Source organism: Podarcis filfolensis (genome assembly GCF_964270895.1).
Source record: "Podarcis filfolensis genome assembly, chromosome: 3".
NCBI lineage: Eukaryota > Metazoa > Chordata > Lepidosauria > Squamata > Lacertidae > Podarcis > Podarcis filfolensis.
Window position 1 is genome coordinate 111,039,545 of NC_139606.1, and position 24,620 is coordinate 111,064,164.

Genomic DNA, 24,620 nt, shown 5'->3' on the forward strand with positions numbered 1-24,620 from the left:
GCCTTGCACGCAGAATGCCTCATGCTCAATCCTCACCATCTGGGAAAAGTCTCACGCATTTGCGCAGCCGACATATCATACCAGCAATCTTTCTCTCTAGCCCTCCAGTATAATTCCATCTTTCTTCAGTCTCGGAGCGCTGTTGCTTATGTAAGCAAAATGGCATGGCCCACACCTGAGAAGAAGGTACTAGTGCGCTTGGGAGAACCGCAAGGTTTGCAGAAGTTAAAAAAAATCTTCAGCAAAAATAAAATAAATGCTCTGATGATGAAATCCCTTCCTTTCCCCATATCATTCCGATACGGACTGAGCATGCTCAGTGGCAACAGAACTCGGACTGACTGTTGAAGCCGCTAGAATCCGGAACTTTCTAGGCAGGGGACTAAAGTCAACAGCAAAGCAATCCCGACTTACCAAACATGACTCTTAATGGAATACTGACACTACAAACTCACAGACCAGTCTTTTCTCAACCTTGGATGTTGTTGGACTACAACTCCCATCATCCCTTGCTAGCTAGGGATGATGGGAGTTGTAGTCCAACAACATCTGGGGACCCAAGGTTGAGAAAGGCTGTTGTAGATGTTTTATATCATTGTAACTGCCATAGCTGCCCCTGGCCTGCCTTCCCCTCATTCTTTAACAGATACTACTTGGTGATGGTTTTCTATTAGGGCCAAACACACGCACCTTTCCCATTTTGTTAACAAGAATTTTTGACTGCATTATAGAATGAAATCCTTGTCAATTTCATGTTAATTATTGCCAATTAACACTTTAACTTATAAAAAAACCGAGTCTCTTAATGCATGTTGCTTCTCCTGCGTCCTTTGTTGGCCTTCAAGCCTATGTCCTTTTTGCTGCCGAATTACACGTGACGAAAAGCGGATATTTCCACACTATACTTAACAATGGGGGAAGCCACTTCTATCATGGTTTGAGCTCAACGGCATGGCAGCAAATAAAACACAAAAATGTTAATTGGTATAGAAGCCATTTTATAATCACCACATGGAGGCCAAGCTGCTCAATCACTCTATAATTTGCAAATCCCTTTTGTATTTTTAGTTCAGTCAAAACATAACATTGCACGAGGTAAAGTGGAACTCTTCAGGATATAAGCATACTTCCTGAACATACCTTTCCAGAATATCTTCACATTCCCCCCCCCCGCTCATCCACTTAAAATTACGAGAATATCTGTGATGGCCTGGGATTCAGACTCGGAGGCTGAACCTGAGGAATCCCAGCCTGCACAGGACTCCCCACCTCCAGAACCAGCTGAGCCGGGGATGGGGCATGAGCCTGAAGGGTCCTCACCTGTGCTGGGTCCTCAGGTGCAGGCACCAGCTGAGTCTGCTCTGGCCCCTGAGGTGATGGAGGACCCATTGCCTGCAGGTGCTCCATTCTCAGTCCCATCAGAGGAAGCTGAGGTTGCCTCTGGGTCTGGTAACCCTCCAGCCTCTCCTGAGCTACAGAGGCTCAGGGCAGAGAGGCGGAGGGAACTAAGTTCCCGCAGGAGGAGTGCTCGCTTCCAGGCCAGGAGAGGTGAGTCACCTGTGGACCGGGGCCGCCCTATGCCTCGGGGCAGATAAAAGCCAGACAGCCCCAGTCCCAGGTTGCGGGAGCAACATTGTTGGTAGCCTGTTCCTGCCTGCACCCTGTCCTGCTGGAGCTCCTGACCTCGCCCAACTCCCTGCCTTGGACCCAGCTTCAGCTTTGACGGAGTGCTTCCATACCGCACCCTCGACCTCGGACTGGACCCGGACCTCGCCACCCGGTTAACCCTCAGGACCAGCACAATATCCATCTGTTACAAGCCATCTATAAAGAAAGCGAATCTGGGACAATGGAACCCTTTTCAGACTTGAGCTATGCAAAACTTCTCTCTACGTGATGGACTGCAACATTTCTGTAGGTTGTCATCAGCTAGCCTGTCAAACCATTGACTGAGCTGCTGTGAAATCAAGGGGTTACTTCCACACCTAACAGTTTAGTCTGAAGTTGCCACGCTATTTGTCCACTTTTAAAATTAGGAATCCATCTGATATGCAACTGTCTATTATGGAGAAAGCACAACTGAAGCTTTCAAGGGCTCCTGCACTTTTAATTAAAGGTTACCTATTTGCAGGTCCTGTTTTGTTGCTTCCCCTTAAGCCTGACCAGAGGATCTGTGAACAGGAACAGGAAGTGGCGTGGGGAAAATTCAGAGAAATAATCTAGTTAACCGACTATTCAACACAGATTCTCTAGTCAATCTCAAGAGGAGGCAATAAAACGGGTAGGGCCTGCAAATCGGAAACTTTTAATTAAAGGCACAGGAGTCCTCAAAAGCTTCAGTAGAGTTTCTTTGTACTGGACAGGCTTGCGCTGTCACTGCACATAAGATTGGCTCTCCATTTAAAGCATCTTAGGCAGGGAGATCTATTTTTCTCAGTGTCTGCTAAGCTAATCCTTTTAATTGAAGTTGCCAAGGCCTGAACTAGGGATCTTCCGCACAGCTTTGCCACTGATTTCCCTGTATGTTCCCTCTCCAGATTAGAAATTGCACTTTGCTAGTGAGCTATATCCACCCCCCACCAGCTCTGATCCTTTGGTCAGAGATCCAGTCTGAAGCTTGCCAGCATTTCAAACAAGCTAGCTAATGAACAACATTTGCATGAGTGTACACCCACCACTCCCCAGGATAAAATTCCCAGGATGTTAGCAATGGTAATTCCCTTTTTAATATTTTTTTTGCACAATCAGGAATGGGGCTTGCAACAATCCTGTAAACTCTGGAGGCTGTTTCTCATTGTGTTTGTTTGTATAAATAGTTTACTTTAACATCTGTTCCTCCAGCGCATATCATTTTTGTGAAAGAAAAGACCCGGAGCCAAATTCTGCTTTTGATTCATAAACACTTGTTCTAAGGCTAACCAGTGGGAGATCCAAGTGCACATCAGCAAAGTCATCTTCCAAGATTTGGGGCTCTTGATTTTTCTTTTCTTTTTAATTCTCTGGCTTCAAGAGAGAGAGAGAGAGAGAGAGAGAGCGAGAGCGAGAGAGAGAGAGAGAGAGAGAGAGAGAGAGAGAGAGAGTCCTTTCTATCTAATTATATTAAATAGTGGTTTAAATGGTCATAATCGAGACAAGCTGTATGAAATAGCTGTAGTTCCTTTCTCGGTATTCATAGAGGCAGCGCCAACCTCATTTACCAACAAACACGTCACTCTCAAATTAAGTTACCATTAATGGAATGCTCTCGTGGGAGTTTATTTTATGAATCAGAATATAAACATGTTGGATGGAATCCTTACCCTAGAAAAACCTCTGCCCAAACCACCATTGATTTCCACGGACCTAAAGCTTCTTCTGCCCTGGCCAAAGGATGTAAGAGGCTCAAATACAATGCTCTTTAAGTCACAGTTGATAAATAAGCAACGATGTGTTATAGGACAGTCCCGCACAACCTGTGAATGTCCAATATATACGCTACTTCCCAGATTATGTAGTACAAGTGTGCCTTGCAACAAAATCATAGAAGCAAAGAATTGTAAAGTTGGAAGGGACCCAAAGGGTCATCTAGTACAACCTCCTGCAATGCAGGAATCTCAACTACAGCATCCATGACATATGGCCATCTAACCTCTGCTTAAAAACCTCTAAGGAAGGAGAGTCCATAACCTCTCGTGGGAGTCTCATCCACTGTTGAACAGCCCTCACCACCAGAAAGCTCTTCCTGATGTTTAGTCGTAACCTCCTTTCTTGTAACTGAAGCCATTGGTTCGGATCCTATCCTCCGGAGCTGGAGAAAACAAGCTTGCTCCACCCTCCGTGTGACAGTCCTTTAGATATTTGAAGATTGTGGGTTAGACCACAGAGCCTAGGACTTGCCGATCAGAAGGCCAGCAGTTTGAATCCCCGTGACGCGGTGAGCTCCCGTTGCTCAGTCCCTGCTCTTGCCAACCTAGCAGTTCGAAAGCACGTCAAAGTGCAAGTAGATAAATAAGTACCACTCTGGCAGGAAGGTAAACGGCGTTTCTGTGTGCTGCTCTGGTTCTCCAGAAGCAGCTTAGTCATGCTGGCCACATGACCCGGAAGCTGTATGCTGGCTCCCTCAACCAATAAAGCGAGATGAGTGCTGCAACCCCAGAGTTGGCCACGACTGGACCTAATGGTCAGGGGTCCCTTTACCTTTATCATATCTCCTGTCATTCTCCTGTTATCCAGGATATACATACTCAAGTCCCTCAATTGTTTCTCCTAAGACTTGGCTTCTAGGCCCTCTTCTGCAGTAGATCCTCACCACATTAACAGGAATTCTCCTACTCAAGGTTCTAACCAGCCAGCAGTTACTCTCTGGGATAGCGAACAGCTTTAACCAGCTTTGGCTGATTAGCCAGCTGCATCCCTATGTAGAGATAGTCTACTCTGATAACCTCCAGCTTAAAAGGTAAAGATAAAGGAACCCCTAACCATTAGGTCCATTCGTGGCCGACTCTGGGGTTGTGGCACTCATCTCACTTTATTGACCCAGGGAGCCGGTGTACAGCTTCTGGGTCATGGGGCCAGCATGACTAAGCCGCTTCTGGCAAACTAGAGCAGCGCACGGAAACGCCGTTTACCTTCCCGCCAGAGCGGTACCTATTTATCTACTTGCACTTTGACGTGCTTTCGAACTGCTAGGTTGGCAGGAGCTGGGACCGAACAACGGAAGCTCACCCCGTCACGGGGATTCGAACCGCCAACCTTCTGATCGGCAAGCCCTAGGTTCTGTGGTTTAGACCACAGAGACACCTGCGTCCCTAACCTCCAGCTTAGACTACTAATATATGTGGGGCTGCCTCTGAAGCAAGTTTGGAAGTGCAGCTTGGTTAGAATGCAGCTGCTGGGCTGGTAACTGGGACTAGGGGCTGCAAGCATATTAGGCCAGGGTTTTCCCAACATGTACTGGCAAACTGGTCCATTTCCGGGGTCGATTCAAAATGCGTTTAAAAATGCATAATTTTATCCTGCATAGGAACGTAGGAAGCTGCCTGATACCAAGGTAGATTGGGGGCTGAACCTGCGACCTTCTGCTTGACAGGCAAGATGCTCTACCACTGAGCTAGAATCTAAACCTATCCTAAATATGTGCTCTGAGGAAGATGTACTTTCAGATAAAATAAATTCAACAATGCATCTTTTGTGAGAAGAATTATGTTTAAAATATGTATTTAGATACAAATTTTCAGGCGGATTGAAAAAAGGAGGAATTTGCAGATTAAGGCCGGAACACGACAAACTGACTTCAGAATGGGCAGGTGCCAAAACCGACGGAGAGCAGAAATAAGCTGCCCCAGTTCTCACTACAACCTCACCCCTTTCTTCTGAATTACCGTCTCTGATATAAGTCACTAAGGCTACATTACTTGCCCTTCCTGTTATTCTCTACTACATAGCAGGGTCAAACAGATAAGCACAAGTCCCCCCCTTGCTTCAATTTTGCTGGCATAAGTCCATGTTTTGTGCTGTTTTTTTTTTTTTTGAAAGAATGCATGACAACTCCATATTTAAACTGCATACATTATTACATTCATTTGTGTACGTATTCCCCACCACTTCCCTAAAAAATAATAATAATTCAATGCACTTTCTCCTAAAACACATATTTGAATATGCATTTCAACTGTGAGTTTTTTTGGGTGTGCATGTTATGCGCACCAAAATGGCATTGCAAAATCTGGATAAGGGTGCAATTCGACCAGTTTTGTTCCAATCAACAACTGAGTTCAGGATGATTGAACTGGGCCAATCTGGTGTGGAAAGGGGGCCAAACGAATCCCACTCCCTCCCTGATACAGGGATGTAAAGTTCGGCATAAGATGACTTCCTTACCTTGGCAAACGTTGTGATCGCTGGCTTCAAACCCGGCCGCGCACTGTATCCCCGGGACAGTCCTTCGAGCTATGGCATTGCCGTTTCGGCCATTAGGCACAGGGGCGGGTTCAGGCGCAGGTTGCTCTTGACCGTTGTTGACGATAATTTGAGCCGTTCTGGGCAGGCAGAGGTATCCTCCGAAGTGGTTCACGCATTTCATCCCACCTTTGCACGCATCGTGCACAATTTCACATTCGTCGATATCTGCGGTCGGAAACAAGGCGAAGGTGAGCACCAAAACGGCAGCATCCTCCTGCCTCGGAGGATGCTATCAGCACTTCCACGTGGAAAGAAAAGGTAGGGGAAGAGGCAGAGATAGGAGAAGAGGCAGCAACGGCCTGTCCTATTTCATCATCATCATAATCATCATCATCATTTATTATTTATACCCCACCCATCTGGCTGAGTTTCCCCAGCCACTCTGGGCAGCTTCCAATCAAGTGTTAAAAACAATACAGCATTAAATATTAAAAACTTCCCTAAACAGGGCTGCCTTCAGATGTCTTTTAAAGAGAAGATAGCTGCTTATTTCCTTGACATCTGAAGGGAGGGAGTTCCACAGGGCGGGCGCCACTACAGAGAAGGCCCTCTGTCTGGTTCCCTGTAACCTCACTTCTCGCAATGAGGGAACCGCCAGAAGGCCCTCGGCGCTGGATCTCAGTGTCTGGGCTGAACGATGGGGGTGGAGACGCTCCTTCAGGTATACTGGGCCGAGGCCGTTTAGGGCTTTAAAGGTCAGCACCAACACTTTGAATTGTGCTCGGAAACGTACTGGGAGCCAATGCAAATCTCTCAGGACCGGTGTTATGTGGTCCCGGGTGAAACAGAAAGGTGCTCCTCCACTCACTGCTAACTGGGGTTGCATGACTACAGCTTCTGTCAATTATTTTTTCATTGATTTTCCAAATTATTACAAGTGAAACCAAATTTATTCAATCTAATATTTCCAAAACCGGTTTCCCGCTCTCGTTACATGTCCAAGGTGTAACCCCAACTGCTGCATCAGTTTTCACTTAGTCTCTAGTTGACATCACTTCATAACTGAGCCAGGGTGGTATAGTGGTTAAGAGCAGTGGACTCGTAATCTGGTGAACCAGGTTCGCTTCCCTGCTCCTCCACATGCAGCTGCTGGTGACCTTGGACCAGTCATACTTCTTTGAAGTCTCTCAGCCTCACTCGCCTCACAAAGTGTTTGTCGTGGGGAGGAAGGGAAAGGAGATTGTTAGTCACTTTGAGACTCCTTAGGGTAGTGATAAAGTGGGATGTCAAATCCAATTGCCAATAATATTTTTGATCAGCTGCCCCTTTACAGTGACTACGGCAGGAGTCAGCAAACCTTTTCAGCAGCGGGCCGGTCCACTGTCCTTCAGACCTTGTGGGGGGCCGGACTATATTTTGAAAAAAATAAATAAAAATTGAACGAATTCCTATGCCCCACAAATAACCCAGAGATGCCTTTCAAACAAAAACACACATTCTACTCATGTAAAAACATGCTGATCCCGGACCGTCTGCAGGCTGGATTTGGAAGGCGATTGGGCCGGATCCGGCCCCTGGCCCTTAGTTTGCCTACCCATGGACTATGGCTTCTGGCAAGAACATGGGAGAGGTGAGTAAGATATATGCTGTAATATTTTTTCCCTTGCTGCTGCAGGAGCAGCAGTGGGCAGACAGAACACCCACCCCCAGCCATGGGAGATGTGAGAAGTGGCAGCAGCAGCGAGATCTCGCGAGAGTTCCGCAAAATCTCACGAGATATTGCCATAAGCTGCTGCCGCTGCTTCACTTTGCTTCTCCAGCGGCAGCAACAGGGGCAGGCAGAGTTTCTGCAGGGCCGCTGGCCACTCCCCTGTGTCAGGGACTGGGCAGAGGAGGAAGGGTAAAGACCGCCTCCCCATCCTGACCCTTCCAGGGAGGAGGAGGAGGAAGACAGTATAGATTTACAACAGGGGTTTGAGGCAGGTCACAGCTGAGAGGCAGATGAGGGGAAAAGCTGGGAAATAATGGGAGAGCCAGAGCAACACCTGGCTGACACTAGAAAGCATCCCAGACCCTCCATCTCCCAGAACCCGGCGAGCCTTAAAAGTAGGAGAGCAAAGAGGACACAGACAGAGGGCACGTAGCAGCACCCGCAGAAGAGATGAATGAGGAAGTAGAAGAGACGGGGTGTGTGATGGAGATTCACTCATGACAATGCCATTATCCAAAAGGCTGGGTTCTATAGCCTCTCTCTGTAAAGATTGAAGAAGAGTTTGGATTTGATATCCCGCTTTATCACTACCCGAAGGAGTCTCAAAGCAGCTCACATTCTCCTTTCGCTTCCTCCCCCACAACAAACACTCTGTGAGGTGAGTGGGGCTGAGAGACTTCAAAGAAGTGTGACTAGCCCAAGGTCACCCAGCAGCTGCATGTGGAGAAGTGGAGACGCGAACCCGGTTCACCAGATTACGAGTCTACCGCTCTTAACCACTACACCACACTGGCTTTTTTTGAAACAAAAAAGGATGGTAAGAAACTTTTCCTTGTCTTCATACTTTCCTGGGCAACCAGCCGGGAACCGCTGACAGCATCCTGACACCCTTGGATCCTCAGTCCACCTCATGGGGAGAGGGGAATTGGATGTGCGAGAGGTACACAGCTAAGCCAATTGCATGTGCAACACTCAACCATTATTGAGCTCTGCATTACCCTCCTAAATGACTGCTGTCCATGCTGTTGAATGGGATGTTCCATGATGCACTCTTTAAAGATAACGGGTGCTTTCAATGAATGGCATGAATGTGACTATCATAGAATCATAGAATCATAGAGTTGGAAGAGACCACAAGGGCCATCGAGTCCAACCCCCTGCCAAGCAGGAAACACCATCAGAGCACTCCTGACATATGGTTGTCAAGCCTCTGCTTAAAGACCTCCAAAGAAGGAGACTCCACCACACTCCTTGGCAGCAAATTCCACTGTCGAACAGCTCTTACTGTCAGGAAGTTCTTCCTAATGTTTAGGTGGAATCTTCTTTCTTGTAGTTTGGAACCATTGCTCCGTGTCCGCTTCTCTGGAGCAGCAGAAAACAACCTTTCTCCCTCCTCTATGTGATATCCTTTTATATATTTGAACATGGCTATCATATCACCCCTTAACCTCCTCTTCTCCAGGCTAAACATGCCCAGCTCCCTTAGCCGTTCCTCATAAGACATCGTTTCCAGGCCTTTGACCATTTTGGTTGCCCTCCTCTGGACACGTTCCAGTTTGTCAGTGTCCTTCTTGAACTGTGGTTCCCAGAACTGGACACAGTACTCCAGGTGAGGTCTGACCAGAGCAGAATACAGTGGCACTATTACTTCCCTTGATCTAGACTATAACCCAACAAGATCTGAAGAACAGCGCATTGGCTATCCCTGAAGTAAATGGATCATTCTCATTGCCCCAGAAGGAAATATTAATGATGAAGAATGCAAATCTGTGCTGGAGAGAAACTGATAGAGTGGATGCGATTCCAAAAACCCGGATACAGCCACAATGTTTGTGCTCCTTCCCATGCTTTCTCCATATTCTCTGCGCTGGAAAAGACTATGGAGAAAATTCCACTATGGAGACGGAATTCTCATTAGTTCAAGCTCAGGATTCCTTTTAGCAGATATAAATACATCAATGTGCCCCTTGCTACAGTTTACTGTACCTTTGCAACGCTGCATGACAGGATCCCATTCGTAACCATCTGTGCATTGCTGCATGTGAAACAAAGAAAACCAATTAGCACAATCAAAACGAAAATATGGATTAATATATGTTCAGCTGTTAAGATCAGGCCCCAGTTTTATGGAGCTCTCAGGAAAGAGACTTGCCTCTCTCCCCAGGGCTCACATTACTTTTTACAATTGCTGATCCATCGTCACTGAGGGCCTCCTGAGTTAGGATAACATTAGGGTTTGTGTGTGTGTGTGGGGGGGGGATCAGTTTGCAAATTGGAAAATGTTCTGATGCCCTAGAGGGTGATCTAATTTACTATGTTCTTTAATTTGTGTTCAGTGAACGAAACTTAAAAAGTTCCCACTGCCAAGCTTGCGCAACATTGTATTTGCAATCCCCATCCATTCATTGTTGCAGTGAACTTATGAAACAAAAACATTTTCCACAGGAAAATAAAGCACTGCATTTCCCCCCATGACACCTCACTGGAGGGATTGCTAAGGCCATACCTGCACCGCCCAATTAAAAACATTCTCTTGCTTGAGTAAAAAGGTAAAGGGACCCCTGACCATTAGGTCCAGTCGTGGCCGACTCTGGGGTTGTGGCGCTCATCTCACTCTATAGGCCGTCATGTGGCCAGCATGACTAAGCCGCTTCTGGCGAACCAGAGCAGCGCACAGAAATGCCGTTTTCTTTCCCGCCAGAGCAGTACCTATTTATCTACTTGCACTTTGACGTGCTTTTGAACTGCTAGGTTGGCAGGAGCAGGGACCGAGCAATGAGAGCTCACCCTGTTGCAGGGATTCGAACCGCCGACCTTCTGATTGGCAAGTCTTAGGGTCTGCGGTTTAACCCACAGCGCCACCCGCGTCCCGCTAGCTTGAGTGGGAAGCTTCTAACTGCAAGTACAAAATTGGCACATTGGGGAGCACAAGTCTAACCAACGTTTGACCCAACTTACTATTACTGAATGTGCAAAGGGACAGAAATGTCAAAGGAGAGCTCTTGGACCTCGTTGGAACATTCAAATGGAAGATTTGCAGTCTCTGAAGCCATATTGTCAATCAACAGGTAAGTTGCAGAAAACAATGGCTGGCTTAAGACATGTTGACATCAAAAGGGAAAAATCAAGCAGTACCCTTCCGGTCTCTCAAAATGTAGCATTTTAGCTAAATAACTGACAGTCTTCATCATCAGGTTTAACTGATGAAAGAGAGAGAGAGAGAGAGAGAGAGAGAGAGAGAGAGAGAGAGAGAGAGAGATGCAGACAGATATTGTTGTAGGTTGGGGGGGGGTGTCAGTCTGCACAATACCTCCCTTCCTAATCTTTGGGGTCCTGTCCCCACTAGAGTTAAAAGCTGATGGAACAATCCTTTGCTAACTTGGCAGTTGTAAGAGAATGGCCAAAGCTCGTCACTTAAGCACCTAAATCAGTCCCTTTGACTAGGAAACAGAGAGTTTAGCATCATGAAGAGCATCCTAAAAAAAATGAACTGGGCTGCAGCTAAGTGAAATAGCCAGAGGAGTTGTATGTGAGCTCAGCTGAGAGCAGGATGAAGGCTGAGACGCTGAGACAGACCTAGGCTTGGTTTTTGTACTGGAGTACAAAGCTGAGGTTAAGGGAGAAGAAAGACCTTTTGGGGTATCAACGCTGTCTGTCTGTCTATCATCTATCTATCTATCATCTATCATCTATCTATCATCTCTCTCTCTCTCTCTCTCTCTCTCTATCTATCTCTCTATCTGTCTATCTGTCTGTCTGTCAATATCTATCTATCTTCTATCTATCTATCATCTATCTATCATCTATCTATCTATCTATCTATATCTATCTATCTATCTATCTATCATCTATCTCAATCTATCATCTCTATCTATCTATCATCTATCTCTATCTATCATCTCTATCTATCTATCATCTATCTATCTATCTATCTATCTATCTATCTATCTATCTATCTATCTCTATCTATCTATCTATCTATCTATCTATCTATCTCTATCATCTATCTATCTATTTATCATCTATCTATCTATCATCTATCTATCTATCTATCAATCAATCATCTATCTATCTATCATCATCATCTATCATCATCATCTATCTATCTACATCATCTATCTATCTATCATCTAGCTAATCTACCTTAGGGTTGCCATATGTCCTCTTTTTCCAGGACTCGCCCTCCTTTTCATGGGTAGAATTGTCATAGTGATCCATAGTTAAAAGTCGGCAAATATGTCCTCTTTTTTGCTCTTCAAAATACGGCAACCCTATCACATCTGCCATACTAAGCACAGTGTTTTCATAGTACTACTGATGGCAGGGAGCGAGCGAGCGAGAGAAACCCTCGAGTTAATAAATCAGCTTGTCATGGCGAGCCAAATCCACCCCTGCCGTAACTTGGTAGGCACTCACGGCATTTGCTCCAGCTAAGAATCTGTCTCAGCATGTTGACGCCCTTGTTGCTCAACACGCTGGGCTGCGGTGGGTTGTTTTGAGTAGCTTTGTTACTCAAGGAGCTTAAATCGGAGGCAGAAACTAACTCTCCCCCCCTCCATTTATTCACAGGTGATGCTAGAAGTCTGCCAAATCTAGCAGCGAGCTGGAAGGGAACGGGCCTCGAGTGTAACAAGGGGGCAAGAGGGCAGCTAATTGCATTACAACCCCAGCTCTCCAAAGGAATGACAGCATCCTCAGGCTGAGGAAACTGGAGTTACTGTAGCTATAAAAAGGCCTCTGAGCCCCAGAGGAAAAAACAGCAAAACTTACTGAATCTCCCCAATGCCCGTTTAATGCACAACGAAAAATCACGCCCAGTTAACAACCCAACGGGGAGCACTTCGCAGATGACTTATCCTCAAGAAATCCCATTAACTTCAGTGTGATTGCTCCGCTGTGGACGATCAGCAAAATCAGGAACACAAGAAGCTTCCTTGCACTGAGTCAGAACATGTCGGCCTTAACCCGGTACTATTGACAACCGATGTCGACGCGCGGGCAGTTCCATGGAGAAGGAGGTCGTTCTCAATATGGAGATGAGGGACCGATGGCCCTCCTGAGGATGTTAAGACTTCATTTCCCATCACACCCGGCCATGGGCAATGCCAGCTGGGGCTGATGGGAGTTGGAGTCCAGCAGTAGCCAGAGACCCACAGCTTCCCCATCCGTGTCTCAAGATATCGCAGGAGGAGAGAGGCAAAAGCAACAAACGATATGAGCCTGAATATTCGTGCAGTAGGCTGGGGGAAGAGACTAAGGTGTTCAGCAAAAGGCTTCATGCATGATTATGGAAGATTGCAGGGTCACCTCAAATTTAAAAGAGGATTGGGCAGAGGTCTTTTTCAGCAGGAACTCAGGGGAACTGAGTTCCCTTACCTTTTAAAAATTAAATAATTGCTAATTTTTTTTTGTCTTGGGACGGGTATACACCCAACGCCTGAGCCAAAAATCCACCTATATCTGCAGTCAATAAAGTTGTGGCCATTTCTAATCTAGATCACTGTCTGCTTGAATTTATTAATCACATCTTAAATTTAGCCACTGCCTGGGGTGGAGGTGGCAACCTGACTGCAACTAACTAACTAACTAACTAACTAACTAACTAACTAACTTCAACACCTTTTCCCCACAAAAAAGCACTGGGATTGGGTAACTGTTGATGGGGAAGACCCTGTGGAGCCGTTGCTAATAAAAAACTAGGCCTTACTAGGTTATACAGACCAGTTGGCATCTGCTGCAGTGTGAGGTGGGTTCTGAGGAAGGATTTGAAGGAAGAGAAGCTGGGAATGGTGCTATGAATAATGTTCTGTGCTGGAGTTCCAAGAAAAGGGGGAAAGCAGGTGTGCTTTGACAGCTGAAGAACATATAAACCAGGAACACCCAACAAGGCGCCCTCCAGATTCTACTGTGAACCGCCCCGAGACCTCCGAGTATAGGGTGGTATATAAATTCAATAGATAAATAAATAACAAATAGATAAATAAATATTGCACCCCGACTCCCATCAGCACCAGCCAGCATGGCCAATAGCCAGGGATAATGGGAGTTGTGGTCCATCAACACCTGCAAGGTTCCCCATCCCTGCATATGAGGATGCATTTAACTTTTAACCTCATGTGTAGTTTGGCCCCCAGACAGATTCTGGGGCTATTAACTTCTGTAGGATTGCTTTGAAAGTCCTGTAGTAGACAACATTCCCCACCATCTCTTGACTTTACCGTGTATGTGATGGTATCATCTCCTTCCTGTCCATGAACTGTAGCGAGCATCAATGCAGCGAGGACAGCGAACAGCGCCATCATGGATCTTAAAAGAAAGGAAACCCAGTTTAAAAACAACAACAACAACAACACAGGTAGATGACAGGCAGGTACTCCTGATAGCAGGGAACTGAGAAAGGAGGCCTAGCAGATGCCTGGGTTTCAGTGCAGGATCAAATCTGTCTCTGGGATGTACCACTTAAGAGAAGTTTGGACTGGTTCAGTTTAACAGCATTCACTGAATTAGTTCACTGAACGACACCTAAAAGTAGGCCCCATAATTGCTGGGTGACCTAAATGTGAATAAAAATTTTGGGAACAGAACTTTGAACGGTTTATAATTCAACTTCATTTTCTTAGATGTGTTCTTTTAAACCAGGCATTTAAATAAAACCACACACAAATATGGAAGATCTGCTCTCTTCAGCAGAATAAAATTTCAAAAAGGTAAGGTAAAACACTTGATTATAGGTTATGCACACATAAACATATTTTTTAAAATATTCTGTAAGATGAGATGCACACTACAGAGAAATATTAAGAATGCACTCCTGTGTTCTGCTTATAGGCCAAATGTGAGTTAAAGGTGAGAGCCTCTTAGAGCAACTGGTCGGACACATTTCAGCATAAAGTCCTCTTCAGTGGCCAAACAAATGTACCTGTGATGGGAATGATTTACCTTAACTTTGTATTTTTGGAATTTAAAACTAAAAAAACCAACCCAGAAATGCTTCACAGAGCGACAAAGATCTGTAACTGTACCCTAGGACAGAAGATGGGGAAATTACCTGATGAGAGCGGGCAGAACTGAGCCCTGAGACAACTAGGAGAGTGTTGCTTGTAGTTTAGTGATGCTCCAAGCTTGTACCTTTCTGGAACTGAGAAGGAGAAGGCAACAACACAGATGTTATTATAATAACTGTGAATTGTGCCTAATGTAAAAGCCACTGTTCTCTGGAGACAGATTGTTTTCTGTTTAAACTTCATTGTCCAAATTGCTCAGGTCAGTTCAAAACGTTCCCATATTTTTGTCCCAGCGAGGCTGCAAGCTCATGTACATTTACATCTCCACTGACCACAATCAAGGACTTACTTCCAAATAAACATGCATAGGTCTGTACTAAGTGTTTAAAAGCAGGTCTAGTTCAGCAGACAGCACTGGCCAGCCAATCTCTGGGATAGCTTCTTTGCAACCCTTTATCTTACTCTTAACACCCTCTGCCCACAGCAAGAGGCAGCAATCACCTCTCAGCCCTAGCGGTTTGCACCACTGACTGCATTTGCCACCTCTCCTGAGTTTTTTAATCGATTGAACCAAATCATTTTCCCTGCACATAGAAAACTAGGGTGTCAGGGAGAAGGGTAGACGAGAAGAAGGCTGGGGATCCCATGGCTTCCAGATATTGTTGAATTGAAACTTCCATATGATGTACCCTTGGTACATCACACCAAGTAAGCTAGCCAAAATGTATAGGAACCAGGATAAAGTCTGCTGGAAATGTAAGGAGAAGGAGGGGAACTTTTTGCATATGTGGTGGACTTGTTTTAAGATCAAAGCCTTCTGGGATATTATATATAATGAATTGAAAAAGGTATTTAAGTATAACTTTAGTGAAAAACCAGAAGCTTTTCTGCTGGGGTTAATAGAGGAAATTCAAGTAAAAGATGTAAACTTGTTTATGTATGCCACAACGGCTGCAAGAATACTCCTGGCCCATAAATGGAAGCAGCAAGAAGTCCCCACATTGGAAGATTGGCAAGTAAAGATGGTTGAATATGCAGAGCTGGCTAAGCTGACGGGAAAGATTCAGAATCGGCGTGATGAGCCGTTCCAAAAAGACCGGGGCAAATTTATATGAAAGAAAATTGTAAACAGTTGAAAACGTTTGTAGGTTTGAGTTGAAATGTTTTGTAATGGGAAATTAAGGAGCTGATTTACATATAAGAAGGTGATTGCTAAAAGATGGATATAAGGTAAAAAAGTGGATAGAGGTATGCGAAGAAATTGGTAAAGGTGTGTGGAAGTCTGTTAGAGGGAGGGAAGGAAGTTGATGCTTTATTTAAGCAATGCTTCAAGTTATGGATTGTTTTTTTTCTTTGATCTTTGATATGTAATGAAATATAGAAAACTTAATAAAAATTATATTTGAAAATAAATAAATGAAGCTTCCGTATGAAGGGGTGTTGCAAGCATACAGATCCCAAGGAGGGAGGGGGTCCTGATTGGCTGAGGATCCCACCCCCCCACCCCGGTCCTTGCATGGTACAGCACAATGCATTTATGCTAATATGGCCTCAAAGGTCAACCAGCAGGGAGCCCGGACTTGAATTCTTTCAATGCACAAGAAGGCTTGAATTAAGGCCCCATATTATATGTGTCATCAGACTGCTTTCCTCTCTCAAGAAAAGGAACAGGGGAAGATAATTAGGGTGGTGTGAGCTGAGGGATGTTTCAAAAAGCACATGCAAATAAGCTTTTTTTGGGGGGGGAGGGGGCGGAATATCCCCTTATGATGGATAGCATTGTCCGTAGAGCACGGGACTCTTAATTTCAAGGTTCCAGCCCCACATTGGGCAAAAGATTCTTGCATTGCAGGGGGTTGGACTAGATGACCCTCGTGGTCCCTTCCAGCGCTAAAATTCTACGATTCTATGGGATGCCTCAGGGTGCACACATCCTATGGAAGGAACCACCTTGTCCCACCTGACTCAACACAGAAGCATGGGAACTGCTTCCCTATGATGCAAGCTCATGTCTTGTAAACAAAGCAACCACGTTGGCAAGATTAAGTGTGTGGGCTTCGCCCCTCCTGGATAACTGCCCTTCCACCTGGACCTGCGTCAACTGGCCACTGCAAATGACAGCACGATGGAGAAATCAGCTCCTGCCCCACTGCTGGGGGGGGGGTTGATATGTGTGGCACAAGGGCCTATATACAACCAGACAGCCCCACTTTACGGAACAGCTATGCAAGGCTTCCACTGCTCTCTATGCTTTGCTGAAGGGCGAAGCAACTTTTTAATTCTTAAAAGCCATTCCAGGTTGATTAGAGGGCTTCGTTTTAATCCGCCCTGGTGCTTAATACTGATTTTTATTGCTGGCCTTAAATTGACTTGCTGTTGGTTTCACATTAGTTTCTATGGGAGACTATTCACACGCTATGGGAGTATATTGTATTTTAAAAATGGGGTATCAGAGTTTTTAGAGGGCTAACCAGGTTGGGATAGCTGGGATAGCAGGCTTGTTGGTTTTGAATGTCTTATGTAGATCCCCCCCCTCCCCAATTTCATTGTTCTGTATGGGACAATGACAATAAAGATTATCGTATCATATTATTTCAGAGGTTGGTTCCGTTTTTGAATTTTTGTTTGCGGGGAAGGGGCATTTTACAGAAATAAAACAGCAGCAAGGAAACATAGAATAAGAACACCCAGGAACCTGGCCACCACATAAGAATCTCAGTCTTCAGCATCGCCATCTGAATCCACCTGAAAGAAAAACCTTAGAGAACCTTCGTATCTGTAAGACTGTAAGCAAATTCTCTTCCTGCTTAATGTATTCTTAAGGCCAGATCCAACGTTACCATTCTCAAAAGCTGCTACACGCCCCCCGGCCCCACAAAAATGCTCAAGATCCCAGATTCTATTCCCCACTTCCATACCCTCCAACATTTCTCCAGTGCAAATAGGGACATCCCATTCCATAATGATAATCTTACTATTTATACCCCACACATCTTAAGGGGTTGCTGCAGCCACTCTGGGCAGCTTCTGACATATATAAAAAAATATAATTAAACATTTAAAAAAACTTCCGTACACAGGATTGCCTTCAGGCGGTTTGGGGGTCGGATAACTTCATACCCTCCATCATTTCTCCAATGAAAATAGGGACATCCTAAGGAGAAGTGGGACAGTCCAGACGGCTTCTCTAAATTACAGATGCCACTGGGAAACGGAGACTTTGAGGGTCTGCATTTCTCCAGGTGGGACGGAAATGTCCCCTCTCTCTGAAACCTTGGAGAGCCACTGCCAATATTGCTGTGACGTTAACATCTGAGAGTGCTGGAGGTGAAATAGTTAAACAAGTTACCCAATCAGAACCCAGGGGGTGGAGTCAGAGGGACTATAAAACCAGCTCTGGGAGGAGCGAAGGGAGGAGTTCTTTGGGAGGTTGGTTGGAGTGAATTGGGATAGAGTGTGGGTAGGTTGAGTTAGTGTAGCGAAAAAAGCTGAGTCAGGAACAGTTAGGGGCTAGGAAGACAAGTAAATATCTGAGAGGTGGTTTAGTGAGTGAGAGCAGGTAGCAGAAGGTATAGGTCTGGATAGGCACCCCCTGATTGTAATTGACCAATACCGTTTATGAAACCACGCGCTTGTTAAAGGTAAAGGTAAAGGGACCCCTGACCATTAGGTCTAGTCGTGACCGACTCTGGGGTTGCGGCGCTCATCTCGCTTTATTGGCCGAGGGAGCCGGCGTACAGCTTCCGGGTCATGTGGCCAGCATGACTAAGCTGCTTCTGGCGAACCAGAGCAGCGCACGGAAACGTCGTTTACCTTCCCGCTGGAGTGGTACCTATTTATCTACTTGCACTTTGACGTGCATTCAAACTGCTAGGTTGGCAGGAGCTGGGACCGAGCAACGGGAGCTCACCCCGCCATGGAGATTTGAACCACCGACCTTCTGATCGGCAAGTCCTAGGCTCTGTGGTTTTAACCCTGACAGGACTCAGTATTGTACCAGGTAGGGCCTTGGTGGTGGCAGCGAGAAATAAAGTGGTGGCACAGGGATCAAAAGGCGGTGAAACGTCCGGGGACCCTGTGTGATCGCCACAATTGCCAGTACGCAATTCTGATCTAGAGGGAACTCTGTTCTCACTCAATACCAGCAGATACCTATGTTCTTATATGTCACTATTGAATTTGCACTCTCTCCCCTCCAGCAATGTGCTGGTCCACATTTCCCAGCCTAAGTTGCTCCTGAGCCCAATGGTGGTGGGAACAGAGGGAGAGAGAGGAAGAGAGGTACCGGGGCCTCTTGCGTCCTCTTTCCAGAGTGGCCAACCACAGATGCAATATATAGGAAGTGTAGGAAGCTACCCTATAATCTTCTCTAAACAGCCATCAGCGACCACATAGGATTTTCCCATCAGAAAAGGAATGAGAAGCTGCCTGGTTTGGCGAGAAAGAGGCTGCTGGCAGAATTGGCCTTTTGCTATGTAACCACCTGCAAGGATCAGGAACAGATCCTCATTATGGGCCAGATATTACATTTATATCAACTAAGCTGGGTCCAGGTTTAAGGGGAAGCTGGGCAAAATGTCTCATTTTGGGGAGGGGCCCACTGACTTTGGGACATGAGGCAGTGGCAGCAGTGCTGTGCTGAGCAGCCGGGAGCTGCCATGTTAATTTCCCATAATGCCCCTGATGTTGCATCTTTGTGGGGCATTGTGGGAGACGAGCATGGTGACTCCCAGTTGCTTTCAAAAAGGGCTTTGCAGCATCAGCAGCTGCCTAAGGATGCCGTATGATAACACCTCTGAGGTATTTTGAGTGTACACAAGGTGGCAAACCCAGGTCAGCCTCTGCGTAATGTGTGAAAGGGCTCTAAAAAGCAACACAAGAAATCCACTCTTATCTCTTGACCTCATGTGCAGAGGACGTCCCATTTAAAAAGTGTTGAGCCTGCAATGGTGGGAGTTTTGACACCAAACCTTTGAGCATCAATGCCCGAGTCACATATGCCATATCAACTCCTGGTGCTGTTTGCACTAAATGATGATGGTGCACGTGTGAACTTAAGCATACAGTATTATGTATGTGTCTGTCTATCTATCTATCTATCTATCTATCTATCTATCTATCTATCTATCAGTGTGTGTGTATCTATCAGTGTGTGTCTATCTATCAGTCTATCAACTGTATGTAAGTTGCTTGAAGATGTTCAGGTGACAATCAACTCAGAAGTTTAATAAATGAAAAGTAACTCAAATAAAAAGCATAAGAAGGCGGGAGAGTTTTGTGCTTAGAAATAAAGCACTGGTCTGATTCTATGATTCTATGATCACACATTGAAAACATAATACATAATACATCTCTGTACTGCAACATCTGCAGCTGGTTCGCACCCACATCGTCCTGAAATGCATCTCTAAAACCCGGAACTGCCACACTAGCATATGGCAATTTTTGCTTTCTTCCATCTTCGATCTTGGACAGAAGCAAAGGGAGCAATTATCTTTGGAAAGAACGCTTTCCCCTTTCTTGTGACAATATGTAGGGGAGTTACTCCCCAATATTTTATTTTCTTTAAGTGTTCAAAGGAAGAAACAATAATAATAATACTGGCCTACATTACAGGGGTGTTGTAAGGACTATCACAGTAAGGTATGTGAGAAGCTTTGGGCAGTATCCAGTGTACTCGTCCTGTCTGCGCAAGAATTTGCACTCGTGCAACAGACCTTTTTCCTTCCCTCCTCCTCCTCCTGTGTGTGGTCCATGCCCTCTCCAAATCTGCTCCAGAAGGTTGGGGGAACCCCAGAACCGTGGGTCAGAACACCCTTGCACTGCCAGAACCATTCTTTGCATGCACCCCTTCAAATTCTGCTATATAAATTGTAAGTATAATTATGTGAAGGTTGCCAGAGGTCCCTTCTGCTACACTTCCTGTTTCCACAAAACACAAGGGCTTGAGAATTCTTTTACTGGGTCAGATCAAGGTGTACAAAATCCAGTGGACATGTTTCTTATTTCAGCTCCATTCCAGTTCTAGAGTATTCTACAAAACAAAGCCCTGCAGACTCGTTATCAAGTGTCTTCTCTTAGGCAATGCATCTTCTGGTTCCAGCACAATATATCTCATTCAGGCCCCTTCAGTGCCATCTACAGAAAAGGCTCCACAGGTTCAGGGCTTACGGTCTTGCAGGAAACAACCAACATTTATCCCCCCCCCCCTTTAGTAGTGGAATATATTTAGGGCAGTCTTGCCAATAAATCCACCAAAGTTAGAAACATTTTACCTGCCTGTTCACTACACACATACACCATTTGCAGCATATCAGCAGTATTAAAAAGGAATGCAGAGAGGGGACAATTCTCTTCCATTTTACAGAAATGTTCCTGCTTGGTCACCTGGAAAAATTTCTTACTTGCCACAGGCGAAATGGCAAGTGGTTAATTTCAAGGTCAATCGGTGACCTGGAGGCAAAGTGCAATCAGCTAGGATCGGCAGGCTTAAAAAGGTAAAGGGACCCCTGACCATTAGGTCCAGTCGTGGCCGACTCTGGGGTTGCAGCGCTCATCTCGCTTTATTGGCTGAGGGAGCCGGCGTACAGCTTCTGGGTCATGGGGCCAGCATGACTGAGCCACTTCTGGCAAACCAGAGCAGTGCACGGAAATGCCGTTTATTTTCTAGCCAGAGCGGTACCTATTTATCTACTTGCACTTTGATGTGCTTTCAAACTGCTAGGTTGGCAGGAGCTGGAACCGAGCAACGGGAGCTCACCCAGTCGCGGGGATTCGAACCGCCGACCTTCTGATCGGCAAGTCCCAGGCTCTGTGGTTTAACCCACAGCGCCACTCCCAGGCTTACAGTGGCCTAAATTCAGCATGCGGCATAATGCCGGTGCTTAACGTCCTATGCTTGAGGATGAATATCAGGTTGGTCCAAAAGGTTGTGATAATGTCAGGCAAAGTGACATCCATTTCATTGGCCCAACTCAGACAGGGATGCGGTGGGGTGTGTGTGGAATCTGTGGCCCTCCAGATGTTGCTGGACCCCAGCTCCCATCAGCCCCAGCCAGCAAGGCCTGTGGTGAGGGATCATGGGAGTTGTAGTCCAACGAGATCTGGAGGGGTACAGGTTCGCCATCTCTGAAGTAGCAACTAGCAGCTATTTTTGCAGGACACACCCCGCTCTCTTTCTCACCCCCACCCGTTCACTCCATTCATACACCATCCATTCATTCTCACTCAAACATCCCGTGCCTCCATTCAAACACATGCAAGGACGAACCCCATTGATACATGATCCGTTCTCCACACACTCTTTCTCTTACACCTTCCCCCCTTTCTCTTACATAACACAACACCCTACCTATCTAGGTCCCCCACATTTCCTCCCCCACTTTCCTCCCCCATCTCTAAAAATTTAAAGCAGGTACGAAGGCTGTGGGAACGCCCCCCTACTCCCAACTGCTGCCAGCTGGAATGCTCTGCCTCAGGGCAATGTGGCTGCAAAACCACCAAGTCCTTGCAGCTTATCACTTTACCTGCTTCATCAAGAACTGGTGTCTCTGTGTGTGGGATGTATGGGCACAGAAAGAAATGCATTAAATCTTAGAATCATCCATTCCAACGCCCTGCTGTGAAGGAATATGCAGCCATCCTATACGGGGATCAAACCTGCAACCTCAGCGTATAACAGCACCATGCTCTAACCAACTCCCTGGCTTTACTGATTTTCTTTATTTTATTACCACATCCATGTGCCACTTTCCCTCCAACGAGCTGAAGGTGGCATACGCCGTTCTTCCCTTCCCCCCATTTTATCCTCACAACAGCCTTGAGAGGTAGGCTAGGCTGGCAGGGCGTGACTGGTCCAAGGTCACCCTGCGAGTTTCTTGGCTGAGTGGGGCTTTGAACAAGTGTCTCCCCAATATCCAGCCCAACACTCTGACCCCTGTGCCACTCTGGCTCTCAACTACCAGCCAGCCCCCTTACTTTAAGAAAGGTATCCTTTGTTAAGTCCAGAAACCTCCTCTCTCCCCGGAGAATAAAGTTCCAGGTTGCCCTTCCCTTTTGGATATTATTAATTTTGGCACGGCATCGCCTAGTCACCTCTCACTATTCTGATCGATTGAAGTGGTGGACTTGGGGCTCTCAAATTCAAAGCCTCTCTTGCTCTCCATTCTACAGCATTGTTGTGGCACCCCCTGCAGTGTGGCCAAACCGGTCGCGCTATCCTAAAACTGCCTCTGTCTACTTCCCCAAACAGTCTGGACCCTAAACATATTTGAGTTTCAGAAACTGAAGTCCCGTGGAATTCAAGGAGAATTAACTCCCTAAAATGGTGTTTAAGGACCACAGAGTTCCCACTGCCTGTTCAGTTAAAGGTTTCCGCTCCATCAGGGCAACCTATATAGGAGAGGAAGCCTTTAATTGAACAGGCAGTGGAGCTCCCTTCTGAGTTGCTATTCGTTAGGTTTGCACAGCCAGACAAGGAGTTCAGAGCACTACCTCCCTCCTTCCCAATTGCTTCTCCCTCTTTCTATAATCTCATGTTACCTCCTGGGCTCGTTAGGGAGGAAGGGCAGGATATAAATTTAATATGTGTAAAAGCAAACAACGATTGCTTTTCTCCCCACACCAACCCTAACATTTTTATTCCCCCTGGACTAGAAAACCTTCCCAGCAGAGGTTGGTACCCCAAGTCCTAGGCGCTGAAAACAATCCCCTGAAGTCGCTCAAGTTTTCCAGTGGCTCTAATCGGACTGAGTGGGAGACACGACCCACAAACCACCCCAAGGGGAAAAAATCCCCTACACTCCGCTTGCAAGATTTGCAAACTGCATCCACTTCGGCGCACGGAAGATCCTTGCATTGAGATCCATTTGCACCCGCCAATCTCGCTTCGCCAGAAACTTTCCTTTGCAAGAATCTGCCCACCTAACCAAGCGAGGAATCACCTCTCTCTCTCTCTCTCCTCTTCCGCCGCCGCTGCGTGCCAAGTATTCCGAATCTGAATCCGAATCCGGGCGCGCCTTACCTGCACAGCCGCAAGAACGCGATGCCCCTCTTGAAGACCGCAGCTTAGGTGAGGAGGGAAGAGGGTGGACTCCCTTCCCGAAGCGAGCCAGGCTGCAAGACGCCCTAGTTTGCAGAGAGAGGAGTTGGAGAGAGCTGATGGAAGCTCTCTCCCCAGCGGCAGGTTAAGCCTGCGCCTTCGCTGCGCTCCGTTCGCAGATGGAGCGTGTTCCCCGCACCGCCTCCCTTAGCAAAGATCTTTGACAAACTTCCCGGCTACTGTTTGGACGCCCATTGGACGCCCCCTACCGATCTTCCGCTGACTTGACCATTTCTGAGAAGAGCCTGATGTCGAAACACAGGGCGGAGAGGTCGCGCGGTGCAAACCCAGATTTATTATTTTTATGTTTCATATTCTGTTTTGCGCTTCGCGCTTCTTCTTTCAGTGGAAGGCGCTGCTCAGTAAAGGGATTCCTTTTCAGGGCGCGTTCCAGAAGGGTAGCCCTGCCGTGGTCTGTTTGATAGAATCACAGAACCGTAGAGTTGGAAGGGACACCAAGGGTCATCTAGTCCAACCCCCCCCAAACGCAGTAAAGAGTTTGTGGCACCTTAAAAGACCGGGCGAGGCACAAGCTCCAAAGCTTCTTTCCTCTGTTTCACGAAATGTATACATCGCTTGATTGTAAAAGTGACTGCAAGGAAACTCAAAGCGATTTAGATGGGGCAGTAAAATTATCAATGAAAACAACAACTGCATGCACTGAAAAAATTAAATCTGCCGTAAAGTTAAAACAGATTGAAATATACATGGATGTTCTACACATCTAGGTAAGCTTGTCTAAACAAAAATGTTAGCAGGTGCCGAAAGAATGCAGTGAAGGCACCTGCCTGGTTTCCATTGAGAGGGCAGTGCTGGATTCATTGTTGTTGTTGTTGTTAAGTTGTGGGTGAACATATCAGACGACACAGCGATTCTTCAAACAGCTCTTGTTTATTCACAGGCCAGAACAGAACTGAACTGAAGG

The 24,620-nt window shown here is 46.2% G+C and overlaps 1 protein-coding gene across 3 annotated transcripts in view; it reads right to left on the reverse strand.

Moving 5' to 3' along the window:
* EFEMP1 (EGF containing fibulin extracellular matrix protein 1) overlaps positions 1 to 23,911 on the reverse strand; it is a 73,426-nt gene extending 49,515 nt beyond the window's left edge. For 2 of the 3 annotated variants that reach the window (XR_014545844.1, XM_083605381.1), the window contains exons 1-5: positions 23,618 to 23,859; positions 14,640 to 14,729; positions 13,810 to 13,897; positions 9,578 to 9,626; positions 5,860 to 6,105 (exon numbers count right to left, since the gene is read on the reverse strand). Coding sequence is in view for 2 of the 3 variants with exons in the window: in XM_083605381.1 (XP_083461507.1) it covers positions 5,860 to 6,105; positions 9,578 to 9,626; positions 13,810 to 13,893 (379 nt within the window). In the remaining variant the exon portion in view is untranslated. Of the gene's footprint in view, positions 1 to 5,859; positions 6,106 to 9,577; positions 9,627 to 13,809; positions 13,898 to 14,639; positions 14,730 to 23,617 lie in introns of all 3 variants that reach the window. The other variant, XM_083605380.1, reaches the window with a different exon arrangement.
* Positions 23,912 to 24,620: the final 709 nt, after the last annotated feature.